This window comes from Colobus angolensis, unplaced genomic scaffold, assembly GCF_000951035.1.
Source record: "Colobus angolensis palliatus isolate OR3802 unplaced genomic scaffold, Cang.pa_1.0 Scaffold6, whole genome shotgun sequence".
NCBI lineage: Eukaryota > Metazoa > Chordata > Mammalia > Primates > Cercopithecidae > Colobus > Colobus angolensis.
In genome coordinates this window covers 18,433,593-18,452,265 of record NW_012119598.1, presented here as the reverse complement: position 1 = coordinate 18,452,265, position 18,673 = coordinate 18,433,593, and the positions used below count along the sequence as shown (strand labels likewise).

Below are 18,673 nucleotides of genomic sequence, written 5' to 3'. Positions count from 1 at the left end.
AAAAAAAAAAAAAAAAAAAAAAAGCGTATTTGGTTGGCCGGGTATGGTGGTTCACGCCTGTAATCCCAGCACTTTGAGAGGACGAGGCAGGAGGATCACGAAGTCAGGAGATCGAGACCATCCTGGCTAACATGGTGAAATCCCGTCTCTATTAAAAATACAAAAAATTAGCTGGGCGTGGTGGCAGGCGCCTGTAGTCCCAGCTACCCAGGAGACTAAGGTAGGAGAATCACTTGAATCCGGGAAGCGGAGGTTGTAGTGAGCCGAGATCATGCCACCGTACTCCAGCCTGGGCGACAGAGCGAGACTCCATCTCAAAAAAAAAAAAAAGCATCTTTGGTTAGGAATAGGCAAAGGTAAAACACCATGACGTAGTTATGTTACATCAAAGTCATATTTGTTTTCGCGTAAGACTAGCTTCCTTCAAAACTTTAGTTCCTAAATTTAGTGATTTGTTCTCTTTAAAATGAAAATCTATAGAATGATAATTCCTTCCAATTTACATTCTAATTGAGAACATTCGTTTCTTTTTTGATGATTATGTAGATAATATATTTAGTCATTGAGTGCCAGACAGCAGTATGAACACTAAACAAAAGATGAATATGCTCTTAAGAGGCACTGAGGCCGGGCGTGGTGGCTCACACCTGTAATCCCAGCACTTTGGGAGGCCGAGGCGGGGAGATGGCTTGAGCCCAGGAGTTTGAGGTCACTGTGAGCTACGACTGCACCACTGCACTCCAGCCTGGGTGATAGAGCGAGGCCCTGTCTCTAAAAGGCACAGATACTGATAACTTTTGTGGATTGTGGGTTGAAAGATTTTCTTCCTTTCTCTTTTTCAGGATTGCTTGCCTCTGGTTAATGTTATGGTCACATACAATGGAAGGAGTAGGGAAGCTGAAGGATAATAGAAATGTTCCTTGAGAGTGAAATGATGGAAACAAAATGAAGTGACCCACAAGAAGACCAGGAATGACAACAGTTTGTGACCCTACCTCCACTGACACCATTGACTTCCCCGCAGTCCCCAGGGGGCCTGTGGGACACTGCAGACAGCGACTCCAGGCGGCTGACAGCTCGTTCCAGTCTTTCCACTAGTCCCTGCATGTTGGCCATTCTAGAAAAGCACAGGCACAAACAGAGGCTGCATGAGCATCAGGGAGAACAAGCAAACCAACACCATCAGTCTCAACAACAGCAAGGAGGAAGACACAATCACTGGGGATGGCTTTATTTTTATTTTTGTAACCATGAAATTGTCTGTATTGTTGTTGTTTTTTAATTTCCGCAGTTTTGAGGGTGGGTACAAGTGGTTTTTGGTTACATGGATAAGTTCTTTAGTGGTGATTTCTGAGGTTTGGGTGCACCCATCACCTGAGCAGTGTACACTGTACCCAATGTGTAGTATTTTATCCCTCATCCCCCTCCCATCCTTCCCCAGGTCCCCAAAGTCCATTATATCATTCTTATGCCTTTGCATCCTCATAGCTTAGCTCCCACTTATAAGTGAGGAACATAGGATATTTGGTTTTCCATTCCTGAGCTACTTCACTTAGAATAATGGCTTCCAGCTCCATCCAAGTTAATGTAAAAGACATTATTTTGTTCCTGTCTTTGACTGACTAGTATTGCATAGTGCATATACACCACATTTTCTTAATCCATTCATTGGTTGGTGGGGACTTAGGTTGGTTCTGTATCTTTGCTATTGCGAACTGTGCTGCTATAAATGTGTGTGCATGAGTCTTTTCTTTACCTAAAGAGTATTTCTAAATATCAGAAAAATACGTGAAATTCAAAAGAACCTAAATCTTGGAACAAAAAAAAAAAATCAGCATTATATTGAGCTTATTTTCTATTCCATTAGTGATTATTACAAGCCCAATATGTAATACACAAATATTCACTCCCTTTATACTGCTTCCAAGTGCCTGTGTGGATGCTTCTTTGTTATAAGACACAATCTATGTGCAGCACTTACTTTTTAAAAGCCTAAAAAACATATATGGAAAAATTAATATTGCCAGCTCTTCTTCTGCTAATGGTGGGAACATATTTTCAGTATTTTCGATAATTCCTTCTGTTAAAGTAAAATTCTCCAGGGGAGACTAAACCCACTGATAATCCTTGTTTACTCAATTACATAAAACCAAACAGCCCAATCCAGGAGAACTGAGTTTATGAACCTGAGCATCATTTAGCAGGCAAAGAGGCCATCACCTCCAAGAGCTAATTGGTTTCCACTTATTACTGATTGGTTTGTTTTGGTGTTTCTGTTGCTGAATTATTTTAAATTATAATTATTCTGAATGTAGGGTTTTAATTTAAAATATGACAAATGGTTATTTTCCTTTTGTAAGGCTGCTGGTTATGTTTAAGCAAAATTTAGTCTTCAGTGGGGTGGTTTGTAGAGACAGGGATCTTCAGTTACCCAGTACTCTTGGCTGGGATAAATAGGGACTGAAGCTGATTAGAGGACTGGGGATAAAAATGGGGCAGGGTGACCGGGTGCGGTGGCTCACGCCTGTAATCCCAGCACTTTGGGAGGTTGAGAGAGGCGGATCACGAGGTCAGGAGTTCGAGACCAGCCTGGCCTACCTGGTGAAACCCCGTCTCTACCAAAGATACAAAAATTAGCTGGGCGTGGTGGCACATGCCTGTAATCCCAGCTACTCGGGAGGCTGAGGCAGGAGAATCACTTGAGCCTGGGAGGCGGAGGTTGCAGTGAGCTGAGATTGTGCCACTGCACTCTAGCTTGGCAACGGAGAGAGACTGTAACTCAAAAATAAATAAAATAAAATAAAATAATAAAAATAAAAAGGTTAGCCAGGCATGGTGGCAGGTACCTGTAAACCCAATTATTCAGGAGACTGAGGCAGGAGAATTGCTTGAACCCAGGAGGTGGAGGTTGCAGTGAGCTGAGATCACGCCACTGCACTTCAGCCTGGGTGACAGAGCAAGACTCTGTCAAGAAGGAAAAAAAAAATGGCGAAGGGGCAGGGTATCCATGCTTCCTGCTTCCAAACAGAAAATTAAATGACTGTGCATAGGGTAAGTACCCACTAAAATTGTAAACTTATATTAAGATTATTGGCCCTAGAATTTATATGTCATTAAGGCAACCTCTGAGGAATGAAACCCAATCTAATTTGTTCAGGTTCCTGAGATCTAGCTTATAGCCACCTTAACCCTGGCCACATCAACTTATGACTGCTTTTGGCAAAATCAGGCTGCTGCCCCTTAAGGGAAGGCAACATGCCTCCTCTTACTCAGTGCCTGGAATTCTTCTCCCTCTTAAGAAACTTCCAAGCATCATTCTGAGCAAAAGAGGAACAGCATGCTTCTGAATCAGAGACACTGCTGTCCTAAAGCAGGGGGAAATAAATTTAATTGCTCTCAGATGGATAAATATTTTATGTTTCTGCTGGGGACCAGGCAATACATTTCTCTTATGTGTTTTGTAGTCCATCAGTTTTGAGCTTAAACACAGTGATGACGTGCCACTGCCGTTTTTCAAAAGCAAGGTTATAAAAGTTTCAAAAGCTTATATACCTCTGTAATTCTGTCTGAATGTCAGATGGTCATCGGCTATGGAGGGCGGAGTTTACTGTCTATTTTGGAAAGTCATCTCTCCTGAAACTGGCAACAGTTACTCTTGCAAAATATGGGGCAGTGTTCTCTGCACAGCTGAAATCAGCATCTAATCCTAAGGGGATTCAAAATTAGAAATTTCTCATCTATTCTTTTCCTCTTCACGTCAGAGCTTGTGCTTCCATCGCAATTGAAGAAAAAAAAAAAGGAAAGAGAAATGTAATTGAATCCTTTACGTAATCCTCTTGCAAAGGAACTGGGTATCCTGTAGGTGGGTGAAGGCCATTTGAGAAATGATGAAAGCCCCTCAAATCTTTTAATAGTTGCCCATCTGTTCACAGTTATCTATGTTCCCTGTTACTCAACTTGCCAAATGTTACCACCATAGACCTAGCCCGCGATAGAAAAAAAAAAATGTTTGCTTTGTTAGCAAGCTCCTATTCCCAACAGAATGGCACCAGCCACCTCCAGCAGCTCACAGATGCAGCTGTCTCGAGAAGGCCTGTTACATTTCACACTTAGGACTGCCGTCTCTGACTGTGGCTTAATCAGACTCCCTGACAAGACCCAAACTCACACTATCTCATAGTGCTCCGTATGTTGAAAGACAACAGGAGTCAGCCCACAAGCTGCAGGGCTGGACAGATTGGTGTGGAATGCAGTCGAAAAGCGACTCAGATGTCACTCCATGTAAAATCACCACGAGCAAGACTGAAATTCTGCCACAGTCTCTAAAGTGGTCAAAATACAGCTCATGCAAGGAAGTTGGAGAGATGTCTCTGGGTTTAAAACTTTCAGAACAGTTTCTAAGATAAAATGAAGAATAAATAAAGAAAGACTATACCAGGAGACATGTTAGCATTCCCAAGGAGACTGACGGGGTCCAGGATGGTGGGTATGATCATGCCCTCTTCTCTCCAAACTCTCTCTGCCTCTCCCCACTCTCTCTCCGTATACCCTCAGCCACTAGCCTGGCTCTCAAGAATGAGGAAAGAGCAGACCTGCAGATTCTCCAAATTCTTCCCAGGCAGTCCCATCCGCCTTAGCATTCCAAAGTGGATTTAGCCAAGTTTTGACAAGGAGGTGGCAGCCAGGAATTAAGAATTAAGTTGAGGACACTCATAGGGTAGTCAAAGCAAATACAGACAGCAAGGTCAGGGTAAGGAATGAGTCAGAGCCAGGGGGATAGACCGAGGAGTTTGGTTCAGGAGGCCAGTAGAATAGGGGGATACAGCAAGACAGTAGGAAAGAAGATATTCTAAGAACCCAGTGAAGCACAAAGAGAAGCCAGATTCACAGCTGGAGAATGAAGAGACTGGGTTAGATGACACGGCTCAAACTTGGTCCTCCAGATCTTCGCTAGTCATCCTATTCAAGCAGAAGCCAACGGCAAGGAAAGGCCAGAGGATACACAGAAACACCTGACCAGAGTGTGAGTGTGTGGGGAAAACAGAGGAAGGAACATAACATCACACAACTTTCTCCTTTTCACGATTTGTTTTAGGGGCTGGGTCCGGTGGCTCACGCCTGTAATCCCAGCAGTTTGGGAGGCGGAGGCGGCTGGATTGCTAGAGCCCAAGAGTTCTAGACCAGCCTGGGCAACATAGCAAAACCCATCTCTACATAAAATTGAAAAATTAGCTGGTTGTGGTGGCACACGCCTGTAGTCCCAGCTACTTGGACAACTGAGGCAGGAGGATCTCTTGAGCCTGGGAGGTAGAGGCTGCGGTGAGCCATGTTCACCCCACTGCACTCCAGCCTGGGTGAAAAAGTGAGACTCTGTCTCAGAAAAAAAAAAAAAAAATCAGGTTTTGAAAAACTGTACTTGAGATTAATCTTAATTCCTTGTTTTGAATTAATTTTTTTTTTTTTTTTGGTATTCTCTTTTGAGTGTCATTATAATGAGAAGTGCATCCATCCTCCTTTTTGGTCTTTTTTTTTTTTTTTCTCTCATTTGAATTTTCCCCTCACTTTTCAAGGTTTGTTGTTTTTTGTTTTGAGACAGGGTCTCACTCTATTTCTCAGCTGGAGTGCAGTGGCACAGTCATAACTCACTGCAGCCTCCACCTCCTGGGCTCAGGGGATCCTCCCACCAAAGATCCTCTCTAGTAACTAGGATTACAGGGCATGCTACCACATCTGGCTAATTTTCTCAATTTAGTTTTTGCAGGGACGGTGTCTCCCTATGTTGTCCAAGCTGGTCTTGAACTCTCGGGCTCAAGTAATTCTCCCATCTCAGGTTCCCAAAGTAAAGGGATTATAGGCATGAGCCATGGCACCCAGTCTAATTTTTATTTTTATCAAAGCTAGACATGCACATAATTTAAAGAATCAATAGTTCTACACTCTTCCATTCTGTGTCATAAGTGCCAACCATTTTCAATTATTTTAACTGTGTCTTTGATAATCACCCCCCACCTCCCCCTTATCTCTAAATAACATGACTCTGTCTCTGTGTCTTATTTGGTTTTCTTCAGTTTGGGGCATTATCTACTGAGTTCCCACCAAAAATACAAGGGTTTACTTTTTTCTTGCTCAGTCCCCACTACCACCTACATGCATATTGCCTATTGTCTTGTCCACCCAATAGTGTTATATCACAATTTTTGTGTGATCAGTATCCAGTGTTAACACAATTATGACTATTTGCATCTGAGCCAGGAATTATACTACACACAGTGTTGCCATGAAGTATAAAGGTAGAGAAAGTCTGGAACATGGTCAATAATAAATGTTAGCTGCCACTATTAAGTCATTCCATCTCATTTTGCTGTCAGCGGGAACAGTTATATTTGAAATGTCAAGCAGTCATCTAGAAGATCTGGTCAATGGAAATGACTAACGGAAAACTTCAGATCAGGATAGCCTTATTTTTGTCCCCAACATTTCATTTTCCTCTGTCCATGTACTTATTCCTCCAACATGTTTAAAAGAGTTTTCTCAAGTCTACGTGAAGGTGCGGTTACCACAAAATGAAAATTGTGGTATGTAATTCGTGTTTTTCATCACATATTTTCCCTCTGAACATTTTTACAATGACTCTTTTGCTTCTGAACAGCAAAGGGTGAAGGCCCAATCTCTTTGGGGTCATTTCTGCAAAACAGCAGGACTCCTTCATCCCTCATATTTTCTTCACCCAACCCCTCTTATGCTCAGTGGTGAAGGGTCTGTTAAGCCCTTAACTAGCTCAATCGAACCAGTTATAAAAGCAGCTTTCATAGATGCTTTGAACATTGACACTCCATGGCACAATGTAAATGGTGATAAGCCTAGAACAACACCCTGTTTGCCTGGATTACCTATTTTGCATCTGTGAGACATACTGCCCAATTAAAAACCTGCCTTGTACTTTCTTTCCCGTCAGTACATGTACACCTTGCCTCCCAAGGAGACCGGCTGCAAGCTTTTCAGGGGCTGAGGTTGGATCTTACTCTTCTTTGCATCTCCCACTGAGTCCAGCATGGTGCCCTATACCTAGAGAATCTATAAATACTTTTTGATTGACTAATTAATTAGCTACCTCTCGCTGCCTTTTCCTTGCCTACCCACTCACTGGCACCATCCCAGATCAGGCTGAAAGCCAGATTTTCATAGGAGAAAATTTCATTTAAAAGAAGACGCTAGATTAGTTTTTCCTACTTGGAACCACAGTGGCTTCCTCCCATGACTTGAAAGAGCACACTTGCTCCCTCTAATATAAGCCTTTGGGTCCCTTCCATGGCTCCTTTTTCTTTAGGATTTCAAATTGTGTTAAAATTCCACATTGTCTAAAGGATTTTGTAAATTCCTCACAACAAGTTCATGAAACAAGTAAGAGATAATGCTACTTGGATAACGTTTTCATGTTAATAAAAGAAGTGGGTCTTTCAGGTTTCCTGATTGCTAGCTGAAAGTTCTCCTCACTAGGCCAAAAATACAGAAATAATGGTAGTGAGTGTTTCTCTTCCAATTCCGCAAGGGAGACCCAGATCCAAGGGCTTCTGAAGATCATGAACCTAATATTAAATAGGAAGTAGACTTTTCTCAAAAGAAGACATTTACGTGGCCAAGAAACATATTTTAAAAAGCTCAACATTACTGATCATCAGAGAAACGCAAATCAAAACCACAATGAGATACCATCTCACGCTAGTCAGAATGGTGATTATTAAAAAGTCAGGAAACAACAGATGCTGGTGAGACTGTGGAGAAACAGAAACACTTTTACACTGTTGGTGGGAATGTAAATTAGTTCAACCACTGTGGAAGACAGCGTGGCGATTCCTCAAGGATCTAGAACCAGAAATACCATTTGACCCAGCAATCCCATTACTGGGGATAGACCCAAAGGATTATAAATCATTCTGCTATAAAGACACATGCATACATATGTTTATTGCAGCACTATTTACAGTAACAAAGACATGGAACCAACCCAAATGCCCATCAATGATAGACTAGATAAAGAAAATGTGGTACATATACACCATGGAATACTACGCAGCCATAAAAAGGAATGAGATCATGTCCTTTGCAGGGACATGGAAGAAGCTAGAAGTCATTATCCTCAGCAAACTAATGCAAGAACAGAAAACCAAACACCACGTGTTCTCACTCATAGGTAGGGGATGAACATTGAGAACACATGAACACAGAAAGAGGAACAACATACACCAGGGCCCATTGGGGGTGGGGACTGAGGGGAGGGAACTTGGAGGATGGGTCAATAGGTGCAGCAAACTACCATGGTACACATATACCTATGTAACAAATCTGCACATGTACCCCATTTTTTAAATGTTGTTTTTTTTTTTTAAGAAATAAAGAAAAAAAAAGGAAATAGACTTGAAGTGACAGGAAACTGGAGACTTTCAAAACTTTTCTCATAGTGAGGCTAGGCAACTGGTTTATATGTGAACTCTCTGCAAAAAATAAAGTTACAATGGACTAATTTCTCTACAGGTCCATCAAAATTTAAAATATTTGGTAAACTACCATCAAATCAGACCGTCCTAAATTGATAAACTCTTTTTTTTTTTTTTTTTTTGAGACAGAGTCTCACTCTGTGACCCAGGCTGGAGTGCAGTGGTGTGATCTTGGCTCACTGCAATCTCTGCCTCCTGGGTTCAAGTGATTCTCCTGCCTCAGCCTCCCAAGTAGCTGGAATTACAGGTGCCCACCACCACAACAGGCTAATTTTTGTATTTTTAGTAGAGACAGGGTTTTGTCATGTTGGCCAGGGTGGTCTCTAACTCCTGACTTCATGTGATCTGCTCTCCTCAGTCTCTCAAAGTGCTGGGATTACAGGCGTGAGCCACTGCGCCCGGCCAATTGTTAAATTCTCTTTACCGTAACCGTATCAGTGGCTTTGTTTTCTTTCCCAGGAAACTACCAAGCAGTAGGAGAAGTGATCTTGTGATTCACTATTACTAATTGGGTAATGCTATGTATAGGAGGAACAAACCATCACAGTATTCATTCATTCATTTATTAACCGGCTCATTGAATATGTTTGCTCATTCACTCAAATCAGTCAGTTTCCACTATCTGCTAGGCACAATGCTCATAGCTAGAAAACCAAGGCTGAGTAAAATACGTTTCCTGCCCTACAGTAGTGTGAGGGGGCTGAAAGCACATCCTGCTCAGTCAAGCCAGGGAGCTGTTTGACTAAGAGATACATTCACGTTGCCAAGGTGCCCGCCTTCGTGTCTTTTGCTTACTCTCCTATAGAGCATTTCTGGAGATAGCTTCTCGCCAAACAGCAAACAAAAAGCACCATTTTCTTTTTATTGCAAAGATGTTTCAAGAGTCTCTGATTTTTGAGATGGTGAAATCCGAATAGCTGAGACCAGAGAGTTACATAAGAAAAAGAACACTCTCAATGTTTCATGAAACTGGAGAAAACATATATGAGATCCTGGTTAGCCAACTGACTCCTCTAGAGCCTCTAATCAGGTCTCACCGCAGGAGAAAAATGCTTCAGCCTGACCTTCAGAAGGATCTCACCCCAGCTCTCTAGCTACAATTCCCAGGCTCCTGAGATACCCACATGCTACAGGGACAACTCCCCAAGTCCCAAACATGTCCTATCCTATCCCTCTCCTGTGCCATGATTCTGCTGCCTCCAAGGTTCTTCTCAGCACTGCTACTTTCACTCCCCAAATCCCAGCTCCTCCAAGAGATCTTGCAGTGTCTCGCAAATCAGAGTAATCTCCGGGAAGGTATTTACTCCCTGACATCTCCATTGACCATCGAAACCACATATACAATTTCCTCGCCATCCAATTGGCTCCCTCCACTGTGGTGGTATCACCCCTCAGAACCATCCCTAATTTGCCTTGTATATAAATATACCTCCTCTAAGTTGAAATTAGAAATACTTATTCCCTAACATCTCTATGGAAACCACATATACAATTAGCTTGCCATCTCATTTACTCCCTCCACTCTGGTGGTATCACCCCTCAGAACCATCTCTGATCAGCCTCGTAGTGTAAGCACTTGTCCTCTAAGTTGAGATGTCTGAAGATAAAAGGCTGAGACTCATAACTTGATGTAGGGGAAAAAGCACTCTGGGGATCAGAGAACCTTAATTTGAGACCCAGTCCCTTCATCACGTGACAACCCACGTGATTCTGGAGGTCTTGAGTCTTCTAGTAGACAGACTACTCAATCTGTCTGAGTCTCAGTTTTCCTATTTCCAATATACGAATTCATTCCTTCTTCTTCATTCAGTGGCTTAAGAAAATTGTCTGCACAAGTGTTTTGAGCTACGTTTGGTACTGGCTTGGGGCTACACAGGCGGATGAGATACAGACTGTGTCCTCAAGGCACAGTCTCCTTGAGGAGTAGACAGTTCAGCCACTGGGGGCCGGCCAGCTGTCCATGGCACTGGGCCACAGGGAACCAGGCTACTGAGGCAAGAGGGAGCCTAGTGAGAACTGAGGCCATGGAGAAGGCTAAGTACACCCCGAAGGCTGGCTCTGTGCACTGACTTGGGGTGATGGGGCTGAGTAAGGCAGAGCCATAAAATAAAGGACTCTGAATGCTGAGCAGGACCAGGATAAACCCTATGCTATTCCCCTATCATGGAGTGGAAACTCGCTTAGCTGAACATGAGATAGAAACCCTTCACTGAAGAGGAGCTCTATGGCCCTTTCTAAGCACCTATGCAGTTGAGGAAGCTCTTTCTATTCCTGTGTCCCCAAGTTGTCCCTTTGCTCTTGTTTACACCATGGACGAGGTAGAGTTCAAAGAACTGCTTCTAGGAGTCCCCTAAGGGCAACACCCTGGCACTGAGAAAAGAAGAGGCATGGAGACCCTGCTGGCCAGGCCACTACAGACTGGGCAGGGGGGTCGTGACCTTTTTTTCCCTCTGTCAAGTAAATATATTACTCCCCTTGTATCCAGAATATATAAAAAACTTTCATACTCAATAAGAACACAAATACGCCAGTTTAATAATCAGCAAAATATCTAAATAGACATCTTCCCAGAGAAGACGGGCAAATGGTCAAGAGCACGTGAAAGGGCTCAACATCAGTATTAATTAGGAAAATGCAAATCAAGCCTCCTATCAGATACTACTTCACACACACTAAGATGGTTACAAATTAAAGGACAGATAATAAAAAGTGCTGGTGAGAATATGAAGGAATTGGAACCCTCGGACATCGCTGGTGAATATGGAAAATGGTGCAGTTGGTTTAAACTGTTTGGAAGTTTCTTCAAAAGTTAAACACATATTTGCCATATGAACCAGCCATTCCACTCTATTTCACTCAAGAGAAATAAAAATATATGTTCGCACAAAGACTTGTGCACAAATGTCGTAGCAGCACTGTTCATAATAGCCAAAAAATGGAAACAGTCCAAATGTCCATTGACCAGGGAATGGCAAAGCAAAATATGGCATATGTATTATAACGGAGTATTATTCAGACATTAAAAAGAATGAAATAGTGATACATGCTACAAAACAAGTGAACTTCAAAAACATTACGCTAAATGAAAGTTAGATAAGAAGACTGTGTATTGTATGATTCCATTTATAATATCCAGGAAAGGCTAATCTATAGAGACAGAAAGTAGGTTAGGACATTTAAATTGGGTCAATTTTATGACATATAAAATTATAACTCAAAAAAGGTTTAAAAACAAACAAACAAATGGAAAAGGATTGTGCCTCTTTGTAAAGATAGTTAAAAACCATTAAATCTGAGTAATGTTCTCATCTCCCAATGGTCAGAAGTGGTGGTGAAACTTACCCGGAGACTACTCTAAGTGGCCATACTCCCCACTCCTGGAACTAGTTGTAGGGGCCAAGGCAGGTGAGAGACTAAAACACTGATTCTCACCACTCTTCTTCCTCTGCATAAGAATCACCGGGAGAGAGGTGAGGCTTCCTAAATGCAGGCTCCTGGGCCTCACTCTCAACAATACTGATGCAGTAGTTCTCGGTATTCCCAGGAATCTGCCTTTTTAAGAAGCACTCTTCAGAGTACAAGGGGCCCACACTTTGAGAATTACTATAACAGAGGTGTGCAGGAAAGCAGTGGGAGCACATGGGAAGGGGAGCTCAACAAAGGTAGACACGCAACTGAGCCCTGGGAAGTAGAGAGGCTACCAAAGTTATGATAGGAACCAAATTAAGTCTCAAAGATGAGAGGATAGTATTCAGAAGAAAAATAAGTAAAGGCATTCCAGTGCCTATGCTTTGCATATACAAAGGCATGGAAGCATGAATGACGAGTAAATATTGATGAAACCTTCATTATGCGCCAGGAGCTATCTAACAGAGCATGGGAAACAAGGGATTAATGAGTAGTTAGTTACAAGGGGTGGTAGAGAGGGCTGGGAGGGGAGTTGGGAATTTACTAAGAAAGTGACAGCAGGTTAAGGAAGATCTAAGGGAAGTTTAAATTAGGCAAGATTTGGGAAAAGATTAAATGGTTGAGGGTTTGGAGGAAAAGGGAGAAGCTAGGATATCTTATTTGTTTTGCTTCAGGGAAGGTGGTGCCAATCAAAACAGAGATAGGGAGTGGAGGTGCCCCGGGCAGAGGAGTTCAGAGTTACAGGATCTGCATTGGAAGTGCCTACAGTTGGCAGTTACAAGTAGGGATCTAAAGCTCAGGGGACTTCTAGAAATATGACTTAAGTATTATCTACCCAATAATAATACATGCCTCAGGATTCTTGGGAAGGTGAAAGGAGACCATGAAGTGAACTTTGCAACTATAAAGTGATGCCTACATGTCATTATTATAATTTCCCTCTGAATGGTCCACTGCACTCATCACTGCGATCTGTACCCAGCGAGTGCTCAATCCCTGAATTACCATGGCAAGTGTCACCACCTCTTCTATCTTCCAGACACAATGACAGTAACATCTCACATACCAGACTTCTTTTTTGAGACAGAGTCTTACTCTGTCACCCAGGCTGGAGTGCAGTGCATGATCTTGGCTCACCACAACCTTCACTTCCTGGGTTCAAGTGATTCTCCTGCCCCAGCCTCCTGAGTAGCTGGGATTACAGGCACCTACCTGGCTAATTGTTGTATTTTTAGTAGAGATGGGGTTTCACCATGTTGGCTAGGCTGGTCTCGAACTCCTGACCTCAGGTGATCCGCCTCCCAAAGTGCTGGAATTACAGGTGTATAGGGACTAGCCTTACAGGGCCTGTGGGTTTTTCTCCTCATGTGTGGAGAAGAGGGATCGTAGAAATAAAGACACAAGACAAAGAGATAGAAGAAAAGACAGCTGGGCCCGGGGGACCACTACCACCAAGATGTAGAGACGGGTCATGGCCCCGAACGGCTACACTCGCTGATATTTACTGCATACAAGACAAGGGGGCAGGGTAAGGAGGGTGAATCTTCTAAGTGATTGACAAGGTGAAGCAAGTCACGTGATCACAGGTCAGGGGGCCCTTCCCTTTTAGGTAGCCCAAGCAGAGAGACGGCAGCATACGTCAGCGTTTTCTTCTCTGCACTTACAAGAAAAATCAAAGACTTTAAGACTTTCACTATTTTTTCTACCACTATCTACTACGAACTTTAAAGAGGAATCAGGAGTATGGGAGGAGCACGAAAGTGGACAAGGAGCGTGACCACTGAAGCACAGCACCACAGGGAGGGGTTTAGGCCTCCGGATGACTGCCGGCCGGCCTGGGTAATATCCAGCCTTCCACAAGAAGCTGGTGGAGCAGCGTGTTCCCTGACTCCTCCAAGGAAAGGAGACTCCCTTTCGTGGTCTGCTAAGTAACCGGTGCCTTCCCAGACACTGGTGTTACCCTTTGACCAAGGAGCCCTCAAGCAGCCCTTATGCGGGCGTGACAGAAGGTTCACCTCTTGTCTTCTAGGTCACTTCTCACAATGTCCCTTTAGCACCTGACCCCATACCCACCGGTTATTCCTAGGTTATATTAGTAATGCAACAAGGAGTGACATTAAAAGCTAATAATTAATAATGTTTATAGGCAGGGCGCGGTGGCTCAAGCCTGTAATCCCAGCACTTTGGGAGGCCGAGACGGGCGGATCACGAGGTCAGGAGATCGAGACCATCCTGGCTAACACGGTGAAACCCCGTCTCTACTAAAAACTACAAAACACTAGCCACGGGCGAGGTGGCGGGCGCCTGTAGTCCCAGCTACTCGGGAGGCTGAGGCAGGAGAATGGCGGGAACCCGGGAGGCGGAGCTTGTAGTGAGCCGAGATCGCGCCACTGAACTCCAGCCTGGGCGACAGAGTGAGACTCCGTCTCAAAAAAAGAAAACAAAAAAAATTAATAATGTTTATAATAATTGATAATTGTTCATGATCATCTCTACGTCTAGTTTGTATTATGACTATTCTTATTCTAACTATTGTCTTTATTATACTGAAATAGTTTGTGCCTTTAGTCTCTTGCCTCTGCACCTAAGTAATCCTCCGCCCACACAGGCATGAGCCACCATGCCCAGCCTCACACACCACACTTCTCAAACCACACCACAGAACAAACACACTGCAAACTCACCGCAGACTGCAACTGGAGGGATATCAAAAGCACCATGGACTGAAAGCGTAAAAGAGGCTATCATTTTATATAGTCAGTCACTTCGCATGACTAGAAATGTTTTACTTTAGTAAATACTGTCATTTCAATGTGAAGAATGCCTTGTCTCTCTGGAATGGTAAGTGCTATGGTTTGGTTTGTTTGACTCCCTCCAATTTATGTTGAAATCTGATCCCCAGGTAGAGCCTAATGGGAGGTGGGAGATGGGAGGTGTTAGGTCATGGGGGCGGATCCCTCACGAATGGCTTGGTGCCATTCTCACAGTAGTGACTTCTTGCTCTATTCGTTCCCAAGGGAGCTGGTTGTTAATAAGAGGCTGGTGTCCACTTGTGAGCTATAGAGTGGCAAGAAAAAAAGGAGCCTGGCACCTCTCCTCTCCTCCTGCTGCTTCTCTCACCATGTAATCTGCGCATTCTAGCTTCCCTTCAACTTTCCCCACGGATGGAAGCAGCCTGAGGCCTTCACTAGAAGCAGATGTTTCTTGTACAGCCTGCAGAACTGTGAGCCAAATAAACCTCTTATCTTTATAAATTAGTCTCAGGTATCCTTTACAGCAATACTAATGGACTTAGACAATGAGTAATAAGGTTTGTTGATATTCCTTGTAATCTCAAAATTTACCAGCATTCATTGTAATTATATGCAATTAAATAACAGATTCAGCAACTCTCTTAAAAGAAAATGAAAAAAGAAAAACCTTAAAGATCAGTTCTTAAGTTCTGGGCCAGTTTTATGAATAGAAGTTACTAACAAATCCAAGTGTGATCATGTGATGTAAAATAAAATAGCCAGGTGATCAGTGTGGCCCAAGCATTCCTCCAAGTACCCTTGGAGAAGGCCCAAGCATTCCTCCAGCCCCGTTGAAGAAGCATGTGTCTCTAGCTTCCTGGGTCTACTTTCACACTTGACTTTGATTTTTTTGTTTGTTTGTTTTTGAGACCAAGTCTTCTTCTGTCGCCCAGGCTGGAGTGCAGTGGCAGGATCTCAGCTGACTGCAACTTCCACCTCCCGGGTTCAACGGATTCTCCTGCCTCAGCCTCCTGAGTGGCTGGGATTACAGGCATGCGCTACCACACCTGACTAATTTTTGTATTTTTTGATAAAGACGGGGTTTCACCACGTTGGCAAGGTTGGTCTTGAACTCCTGACCTCAGGTGATTCACCTGCCTGTAATCCCAAAGTGCTGGGATTACAGGCGTGAGGCACTGCATCCGACCATTTTTTTTTTTTTTAAGACAGGGTCTCACTCAGTTGCCCAGGCTGGAGTACAATGGCACAATCATAGCTCATTGTAACCTTGAACTCCTGGGCTCAAATGATCCTCCTGACTCAGTCTCCCAAAGTGCTGGGATTATAGACATGAGCTACCACACCCAGCCTCAATTTATTAATTCAACACAATCAGTCAGAGTTTTCAACTGTGCTGCTGACCACTAAAAAAAACTGCAGGTTCTTCTTTTTTTGCTCTTTGAACCTGGGAGCCCAAAGTAAAAGGGAAAACGGAGACAGTGGGTAAAGTGGAGAGAAAAGAATGGTGTGGAAGAAACAGAGGAGAAAAAGGAAACGAGAAAGCTTCAAAAAGAGGAAGGGGCTACCAGGGATACTCAAGGAGGAAGAAAGCCCATTTCAGCCTCTCTCCAAACAGTGTTCAAAACACAGAAGGCAACTATCTGATTCCAAAAGACAAAACAATAGTACATGAATTGAGAAGAATCCAAATTGAAAAGGGAACCCATTTGGGAGTAAAACGCTGGGTTTTCTTCTTATTTTTTTCTTCAGGGTCAACCTGAAGTCAGAATTGTGTGGGGGTGCAGGTAGCAAACACTCCAACAGAACCCCCTCCTTTTGGCCAGAGGAACTGGAAAAGGGGGCCCTGACTAACAGAAGAGTGTGAGGAAAGCCCAGGTTTTGGGTTTTGTTTGCATTTTTCTCTCCCAAACGTGGCTGTAGTCACAGAACTGTGTGGCAGAACAGTGAGCAGAAGCACAGGCACCTGAAGGTTTGTTCAAAAGAAACCTAGGCCAGGTGTGGTTACTCACGCCTGTAATCCCAGCACTTTGGGAAGCTGAGGCAGGCGAATCACGAAGTCAGGAGTTTGAGACCAGCCTGACCAACATGGTGAAACCCCGTCTCTACTAAAAATACAAAAATTAGCCGGGCGTGGTGGCACGTGCCTGTAATCCCAGCTATGCAGGAGGCTGAGGAGGAGAATTGCTTGAACCCGGGAGGTGGAGGTTGCAGTGAGCCGAGATCGCACCACTGCACTCCAGCCTGGGCGACAGAGCAAGACTCCACCCCCACCCCTTCCCCCACAAGAAAAGAAAGAACTATGGGCTTACTGACAGAAAAGAAGAGCAACAGGGGACCTCGTGGTCCACAGAGTATGGGGAGAATTCCTGGTATTTTATTCCTCTTGCTACTATGTCCTAGGATGGCCCCAAGCCTTGGAGAACTGTACTACAGCAGCATAAGCAGCGTAAACTTTAAAATAAATTCAATCTTTCCAGAAGAACAGGAAAAAAGGATCTTGGGGTAGAGGTGTGTGGCGAGAATCCCAGAGAGGAGAGAGCTAACGAAGGGGGATGCCCTGGCTCTGTGTATGAACCAGCACAAGTCCCTGAGCTGTGCATGAGTGGAACGGTCTCAAAGGCTTTGCAAACTGAAATAGATGTAAACCACTGCTCCGGCTGGGCGCAGTCACTCACACCTGTAATCCCAGCACTTTCAGAGGCTGGGGCAGGGGGATTGCTTGAGCTCAGGAGTTCAAGACCAGCCTGGGCAACACAGGGAGACCCCATCTCTACAAAAAGCTTAAAAATTAGTTGAGTGTGGTGGCATGCACTTGTAGTCCCAGCTACTTGGGAAGCTGAGACAGGAGGATCACTTGAGCCCAGGAGATCGAGGCTGTAGTGAGCCAAGATTGTGCCACTGCCTTCCAGCTTGAGTGACAGAGTGAGACCTTGTTTCAAAAAAACAAAACCTTATGCTTTTGTGCTTCAAATAAAATAATAATAATAATAAACAAAAGAAGAAATCATGACCAAAAACTTCCAAACTTGGTGAAAGCTATACATTTACAGATCCAAATAGAGTAGTCGCCCTTTTCCCAGTTTCGCTGTCTGTAGTTTTAGTCACCCATGGTCAACCATGGCTCAAATATAGGTGAGCACAGTACAATAAGATCTTTTGAGAGAAAGAGAGAGACCGCACATTCACATAACCTTTATTACAGGATATGGCAATAATGTTCTAGTTTATTACTAGTTATAACTGTTAATCTCTTACTATGCCTAATTTATATATTAAACTTTTTAAAATTTTGAGACGGAGTCTCACTCTATCGCCCAGGCTGGAGTGCAGTGGTGTGATCTCAGCTCACTGCAACCTCTGCCTTCCGGGTTCAAACGATTCTCCTGCCTCAGCCTCCCAAGTGGCTGGGATTACAAGCGTCTGACACCACACCTGGCAAATTTCTGTATTTTTAGTAGAGTTGGGGTTTCACCATGTTGGCCAGGCTGATCTCAAACCCCTGACCTCAGGTGATCCACCCACCTTGGCCTTCCAAAGTGCTGGGATTAGAGGCGTGCACCACCGCACCTGGCCTTATATATTAAACTTTATCACAGTAGGTATGTATAGGAAAAAACGTGGTCTATATAGGACTTGGTACTATCCATGCTTTCAGGCATCAACAGGGGGTCTTAGAAAATATCCCCCACGGATAAGAGGGGAATACTGTAGTGCTGTCTGTCTTCTGTCTGTTATACACCCACACTCACACAATACCTTACAGTGAGTACCTCCAAAGAGAACAATAAAGATGAATAAAGTAAAGATATAACTGCCTACAAAGAAATAAATAAAATGTAATGGCTGTTATCCTTTTTTGAGAGGTGTCGTAAGTACTAAGACCTTTAATTCTTTTTTTTTTTTTTGAGATGAAGTCTCACACCGTTACCCAGGTTGGAGTGCAGTGGTGTGATCTTGGCTCACTGCAACCTCCGCCTCCTGGTTTCATGGCATTCTCCTGTCTCAGCCTTCAGAGTA

At 43.7% G+C, this 18,673-nt stretch overlaps 1 protein-coding gene across 2 annotated transcripts in view; it reads right to left on the bottom strand.

The window, feature by feature from the left end:
• Window positions 1-18,673, bottom strand: part of CAP2 (CAP, adenylate cyclase-associated protein, 2 (yeast)) — a 169,075-nt gene that overhangs the window by 137,867 nt on the left and 12,535 nt on the right. Inside the window, exons 2-3 of one of the 2 annotated variants that reach the window (XM_011962747.1) lie at window positions 9,291-9,294; window positions 996-1,117 (exon numbers count right to left, since the gene is read on the bottom strand). In XM_011962747.1, coding sequence (XP_011818137.1) covers window positions 996-1,116 — 121 coding nt within the window. In that variant the 5' untranslated portion in view covers window position 1,117; window positions 9,291-9,294. The remainder of the gene's footprint in view (window positions 1-995; window positions 1,118-9,290; window positions 9,295-18,673) is intronic. The other variant, XM_011962746.1, reaches the window with a different exon arrangement.